At 48.3% G+C, this 7,500-nt stretch overlaps 1 protein-coding gene across 1 annotated transcript in view; it reads right to left on the reverse strand.

Moving 5' to 3' along the window:
- Positions 1 to 7,500, reverse strand: part of grid2 (glutamate receptor, ionotropic, delta 2) — a gene marked incomplete at both ends in the record, with an annotated part of 437,190 nt that overhangs the window by 81,014 nt on the left and 348,676 nt on the right. The window contains 2 exons of the mRNA XM_084439644.1: positions 60 to 111; positions 262 to 311. Of these exons, the coding sequence (XP_084295770.1) occupies positions 60 to 111; positions 262 to 311 (102 nt within the window). The remainder of the gene's footprint in view (positions 1 to 59; positions 112 to 261; positions 312 to 7,500) is intronic.

Raw genomic sequence — 7,500 nt, forward strand, 5'->3', positions numbered from 1 at the left:
TAAGTGGAGACTTGAGTGGAGACTAAGTGGAGACTAAGTGACGGATACGGGAACCTCACCAGGATATGGTGCGCCACCAACCCGACAGCCTGCTGGATGCACACGAGAGACCTGGAGGTCAAAGAGGTTCAGAGAACTGGAGGTCAAAGAGGTTCAGAGACCTGGAGGTCAAAGAGGTTCAGAGACCTGGAGGTTGAGGAGGTTTAGAGACCTGGTGGTTGAGGAGGTTCAGAGACCTGGAGGTCAAAGAGGTTCAGAGACCTGGAGGTTGAGGAGGTTTAGAGACCTGGAGGTCAAAGAGGTTCAGAGACCTGGAGGTCAAAGAGGTTCAGAGAACTGAGGTCAAAGAGGTTCAGAGACCTGGAGGTCAAAGAGGTTCAGAGACCTGGAGGTCAAAGAGGTTTAGAGACCTGGTGGTCAAAGAGGTTCAGAGACCTGGAGGTCAAAGAGGTTCAGAGACCTGGAGGTTGAGGAGGTTTAGAGACCGGGAGGTCGAGAAGGTTCAGAGACCTGGAGGTTGAGGAGGTTTAGAGACCTGGTGGTTGAGGAGGTTTAGAGACCTGGAGGTTGAGGAGGTTTAGAGACCTGGTGGTTGAGGAAGTTTAGAGACCTGGAGGTTGAGGAGGTTTAGAGACCTGGTGGTTGAGGAAGTTTAGAGACCTGGAGGTTGAGGAGGTTTAGAGACCTGGAGGTTGAGGAGGTTCAGAGACCTGGAGGTCAAAGAGGTTCAGAGACCTGGAGGTTGAGGAGGTTTAGAGACCTGGAGGTTGAGGAGGTTCAGAGACCTGGTGGTTGAGGAGGTTTAGAGACCTGGAGGTGGAGAAGGTTCAGAGACCTGGTGGTTGAGGAGGTTTAGAGACCTGGAGGTCGAGAAGGTTCAGAGACCTGGTGGTTGAGGAGGTTCAGAGACCTGGAGGTCAAAGAGGTTCAGAGACCTGGTGATTGAGGAGGTTGAGAGACCTGGAGGTTTAGAGACCGGGAGGTTGAGAGACCGGAAGGTTTAGAGACCTGGAGGTTTAGAGACCGGGAGGTTTAGAGACCTGGAGGTTTAGAGACCTGGAGGTTGAGAGACCGGAAGGTTTAGAGACCGGGAGGTTTAGAGACCGGGAGGTTGAGAGACCGGGAGGTTGAGAGACCGGGAGGTTTAGAGACCGGGAGGTTGAGAGACCTGGAGGTTTAGAGACCGGGAGGTTGAGAGACCGGGAGGTTGAGAGACCTGGAGGTAGAGAGACCGGGAGGTTGAGAGACCGGGAGGTTTAGAGACCGGGAGGTTGAGAGACAGGAAGGTTTAGAGACCGGGAGGTTTAGAGACCTGGAGGTTTAGAGACCGGGAGGTTGAGAGACCGGAAGGTTTAGAGACCGGGAGGTTGAGAGACCTGGAGGTTTAGAGACCGGGATGTTGAGAGACCGGGAGGTTTAGAGACCGGGAGGTTGAGAGACCGGGAGGTTGAGAGACCTGGAGGTTTAGAGACCGGGAGGTTTAGAGACCTGGAGGTTTAGAGACCGGGAGGTTTAGAGACCGGGAGGTTTAGAGACCGGGAGGTTGAGAGACCGGGAGGTTTAGAGACCGGGAGGTTGAGAGACCGGGAGGTTGAGAGACCGGGAGGTTGAGAGACCGGGAGGTTTAGAGACCGGGAGGTTTAGAGACCGGGAGGTTTAGAGACCGGGAGGTTGAGAGACCGGGAGGTTGAGAGACCGGGAGGTTGAGAGACTGGGAGGTTTAGAGACCGGGAGGTTTAGAGACCTGGAGGTTTAGAGACCGGGAGGTTGAGAGACCAGGAGGTTGAGAGACCGGGAGGTTGAGAGACCGGGAGGTTTAGAGACCGGGAGGTTGAGAGACCTGGAGGTTTAGAGACCGGGAGGTTGAGAGACCGGGAGGTTGAGAGACCTGGAGGTAGAGAGACCGGGAGGTTTAGAGACCGGGAGGTTGAGAGACCGGGAGGTTGAGAGACCGGGAGGTTTAGAGACCGGGAGGTTGAGAGACTGGGAGGTTTAGAGACCGGGAGGTTGAGAGACCGGGAGGTTGAGAGACCGGGAGGTTTAGAGACCGGGAGGTTGAGAGACCGGGAGGTTTAGAGACCGGGAGGTTGAGAGACAGGGAGGTTGAGAGACCTGGAGGTTTAGAGACCTGGAGGTTTAGAGACTGGGAGGTTGAGAGACCGGGAGGTTTAGAGACCGGGAGGTTGAGAGACCTGGAGGTTTAGAGACCGGGAGGTTTAGAGACCAGACCGGGAGGTTGAGAGACGGGGAGGTTGAGAGACCGGGAGGTTGAGAGACCGGGAGGTTGAGAGACCGGAAGGTTTAGAGACCGGGAGGTTTAGAGACCTGGAGGTTTAGAGACCGGGAGGTTTAGAGACCGGGAGGTTGAGAGACCGGGAGGTTTAGAGACCGGGAGGTTTAGAGACCGGGAGGTTGAGAGACCTGGAGGTTTAGAGACCGGGAGGTTGAGAGACCGGGAGGTTGAGAGACCGGGAGGTTTAGAGACCTGGAGGTTTAGAGACCGGGAGGTTGCCAGGATTACTTTGAATGTGCCCTCTCTCCCCCCGCGGACCTGGAGAGCCTTGAACCTTTTAGAAAAATGATAAGCGTAAGAAAACCAAGCTACAGGTGGCGAGCGAACACGCGGGCTGGTGCAGTCGTCGTCTTGAACGCCGAACAAAGGAATACGGCGCCAGGAACAGCTTCATCCTGGTACAAAGGCATCCTGGGATTATTCATCTCTGTTCTGGTCAATCATGTTTTTTGAAGGATAATTATATATGCCCATAGAGATCCATTGTACTTGACCAATGAGCAGTAATATCTAAAGAGTGCGCAGTCTGTCAAATCATTTAAAGGGACCATTGTATATGATCGTGTGTGTGCGTGTGTGTGTGTGTGTGTGCGTGTGTGTGTGTGTGTGTGTGTGTTTAAATCAAAATGATCTTGTATTGTGTGTGTTTGATAACACATTTTGTGTGTGGGCACAAAAACACATTTGAACTTTATTGAAAGATAAACCCCTTTTGATAAATCAACTTGTTTTCAAGGAGGTCCTTGAAACAAATAAACAAATAAACAAATATATGTGTGTGTGTGTGTGTGTGTGCAGGTCTTTTAACAGTGGTGTTCAACAGACTCAGCCCTAATTAAGAGATGGCAGCGGAAGCGCCATGCTGACATTTCTGATGCACGCTGTGCAGTCTCTTATGTTGCTCTTCACACACACACACACACACACACACACACACGCACACGCACACGCACACTCAAGCACGCACGCACACACATTCGCTCGTACACAGATGCATACACACCCACAAACACGTGCACACGCACACACACGCACACACACACACACGCACACACACACACACACACACACACACACACACACACGTCTCCATTGCTCCCTGCATTAACCAACACTCCGTGCTCTCCCGCTGACAACATCATTAATTAAGGAGTCAGGAGTCAGTAAGAGAGAAATCACTCTCATCCCTCATAGCTTTCTCTCTCCCCTGCCACTCTCCTCTCTCTCCCTCTTTCTCTCCCTCTCTCTCTCCCTCTCTATTAACATAAATGAAAACAAAAGTAATAACAGAAAATGAGATGTACATATATCACTTAAAAAGTTGTAATTAAATAGTGGCATTAACATTTGCAACTATTATTTATGTACTTCTCTCTCTCTGTCTCTCCCTCTGTCTACTACTCTCTCTCTCCGTCTCTCCCTCTGTCTACTACTCTCTCTCTCTCTCTCTGTCTCTCCCTCTGTCTACTACTCTCTCTCTCTCAGTCTCTCCCTCTGTCTACTACTCTCTCTCTCTGTCTCTCCCTCTGTCTACTACTCTCTCTCTCTCTCCCTCTGTCTACTACTCTCTCTCTCTCTGTCTCTCCCTCTGTCTACTACTCTCTCTCTCTCTGTCTCTCCCTCTGTCTACTACTCTCTCTCTGTCTCTCTCTCTGTCTACTACTCTCTCTCTCTGTCTCTCCCTCTGTCTACTACTCTCTCTCTCCCTCTGTCTACTACTCTCTCTCTCTCTGTCTCTCCCTCTGTCTACTACTCTCTCTCTGTCTCTCTCTCTGTCTACTACTCTCTCTCTCTGTCTCTCCCTCTGTCTACTACTCTCTCTCTCTCTCTGTCTACTACTCTCTCTCTCTCTGTCTCTCCCTCTGTCTACTACTCTCTCTCTCTGTCTCTCCCTCTGTCTGCTACTCTCTCTCTCTTTCTCTCCCTCTGTCTGCTACTCTCTGTCTGTCTCTGTCTGTCTGTCTGTCCGTCTGTCCGTCCGTCTGTCCGTCTGTCTGTCTGTCCGTCTGTCAGTCTCTCTGTCAGTCTGTCCGTCCGTCTCTGTCTCTGTCTGTCTGTCTGTCTGTCTGTCTGTCTGTCTGTCTGTCTGTCTGTCTCTCTCACTCTCCGTCTCTCCCTTGATCTCTTGAGCTTGATCAGACGCTGCAGCAATGAGCGTCGCATCGCAAACACAAACACGGCATCGGTCTGACTCTTCTCCATCGCCTGGTTTCTGCAGCCCAGCTCCCCACGCATGCACGTACGCACGCAATTCTCTATCCTAATTGGACTGTTAACGGGAGAGATTTAGACCTCTGGGGTTCCTTCAATCTCATTATCAGTTCTGTTACTATGTTACTGAACTAGCATCTCTAATCAAAGCTCTCAGAAGAAGTTTGGCTTAACTGCTCGCAAAGATAATTATTGTTTCAAAACAGAAGATAGAAGGGAGGTCGATGGAGTCAGAGGGTCTCTGCGTGGCCAGGGCACCGGGTAATCATGACTCTGGACACGCACACGGAGAAATGTGTGTCGTAATTAAGTGTGTGTTTAATAACGGAGGACGCCTTCGCCTTCTCTTGAGACGGCGCTCTGTACCGTATTGCCAGTGTGCACGAGCGACGGTTGGCTGTGCTACGGTGGAGAGAGTCGTTTGAATAAATAAATAAACAGTCAAAAGAGTCGTTTGAATGAATAAATAAACAGTCAAAAGAGTCGTTTGAATGAATAAATAAACAGTCAAAAGAGTCGTTTGAATGCATAAATAAACAGTCAAAAGAGTCGTTTGAATGCATAAATAAACAGTCAAGAGTCGTTTGAATGAATAAATAAACAGTCAAAAGAGTCGTTTGAATGAATAAATAAACAGTCAAAAGAGTCGTTTGAATGAATAAATAAACAGTCAAAAGAGTCGTTTGAGTCGTTTCAGTCCCAATAGCCATAGTAAAAAGTTGAAGTATGCAATTTGGAACCCAGCCCAACAGAAAGTACCAGAGGGGAGTTAGAGAGAACATCACCTCCTCAGACTCATTCTAACCACGTTCTCCTGCCAGACTTTCTGATTTCCACAAACCACCATTCCATTTTTTCCAACTCAGAAGATAGGACATGAATACACATACGCCTGCACTTATGGGAGATAGAAGAGGAATACACATACACGCGCACGGAAGATAGGACAAGAACACACACACACACACACACGCATGGAAGATAGGACATGAACACACACACACGCACACGCGCATGGAAGATAGGACATGAATACACACACACGCACACACGCGCATGGAAGATAGGACATGAATACACACACACGCACACACGCACGGAAGATACGACATTAAAACACACACGCATGCATGCATGCACGCACGCACACACACAAAAACACACACACACACACACACACACACACACACACCTCTGTCTAGCGGGTGGACAAACAAGCAAAAGGGTAAAGCTAAAGTGGTAGAGGCTGACTGAAGCTGCAGTGTCATGCTAGACCATATCAGCAGTCTCCTCACCTGAGTGCCTGAGTGCGTGTGTGTGTGTGTGTGTGCGAGTGTGTGTGTGTGTGCGTGTGTGTGTGTGTGTGCCTGCATGCAACTCGAGACCACCAGACCTGGCAAAGTGGATGTTGACTATGTACAATAACGCTCGTTGGGGATTGGCTAAGGCACTGATGTCACTGCGTTGCTCTCCCACCAGGGGGGGCTCGTTCGTTAGGGGTGGCTTGTTCGTTAGGGGTGGCTCGTTCGTTAGGCCGATATGGCCGTCGCACCACCAAAGAGAAAAGAGAGGGATTTTTTTCTACTCCATTCTACTGGTGTAAGTCAGTAGCTTCTAGTTTGTCCTGCTTGTCCAATCAGCGTCAAGTCGTGTTTTGTGGAGAATCGCCCCTTTCGGACGATTTCAGTCCGGTTGAAAATCGTCCAGGTTGTTCTGATAGACTTGTAAAATCTTAGGTAGGTCCTGTGATGCATCTCTATGGGTTCCGGAGGGGCAGGACTAACGTGTTTACATCATACAGTACATATGATAACACAGCTGGCGCAAAGCTAGAGTCACATTCAACATGGATAGCGTTAAGAGCACCTCAAACTCAATTCATTCAGTCATTATTTGGATTAAATCCTTAAATTATGTGTTTAGGTCTTTTTTTAAATCACGGTCAGTGTAGCTGTTTACTATATCACAGAAAACCTCTGCGAAATCGTGGAAAACCTCCAGCCTAAAGGTAGGCTGTCATAGAGATGCATCATCCCTCAGAGAAGATCACAAAGCATGAAACACCAAAGATGCTATGGTTAATTTCCCGGCAGTATGTAGCAGCCGGCTGTCAAATCAAATGAAATAGAAAGATAAAAGTAGCCTACAAAGCAAATAGTCCCCACTTTTAGATGCAAATGTAATAAGTAGACTAAATTGTTTTATCCATTGCACATTGTCAGCCCCAGTGACACTGCTCTTTATTCTGGATGTGCTGCACCTAAATGAAATGTGGCTGTGATAACTGAATCAGCTGATTGTGAGAGTCAATTTATTTTTCATTAATGCTAAAGTAGTTACAAGGTTCAAAAAGGGGGCAAGGCACTCTTCCAATACAATTTAAAAAGCCTTTATTTGGATGGCTTATCCATATGGAATCTCCCAAATAAAGGCTTTTTAAATTTTACCAATTTTACCATTTTACCCAAACAAAGGCTTTGTAAATTTTATTGGAAGAGTGCCTTGACGCCTTTTTGAACCCTGCATTTTGAAACCCCGACAAAGAGCACCTTCCAAGCCTTACTGCCGACAACCAAGCAGCGCTCCCTTTCTCCTGCCATTGCTAAAGTAGTTCCCTTTACATCCGAAGGTGTATTTGAGGGTGAACTGATAAATGGCTTGCTGATAAATTGTTGATGATCACTGTGGAATGTTCATTCATTTTTCATTCATGTGCATTGATTGTAGAGCCAAACACTAGGCCTATTCAAGACTGACAATACATTTGCTGTCCACAAATACTGTAGCCTATAGTCGGCTATGTAACCTAAGGAACACTCCTTGTCTTATATTGCCATCTGGTTACTGGTAGAAAAAAACAATGCAATGTGTTCAATGCAATATGATAATGTCAAGCTACTGTAACTGATTTAGGTTCATTTACCCATTGAACAGCAACAACTCAACCATCATCGATTCGCAACAACTGCCCCGCTTGAGAACTTTGAGAGGAGCCG

This window comes from Borostomias antarcticus (genome assembly GCF_949987555.1).
Source record: "Borostomias antarcticus genome assembly, chromosome: 6".
Lineage (NCBI taxonomy): Eukaryota > Metazoa > Chordata > Actinopteri > Stomiiformes > Stomiidae > Borostomias > Borostomias antarcticus.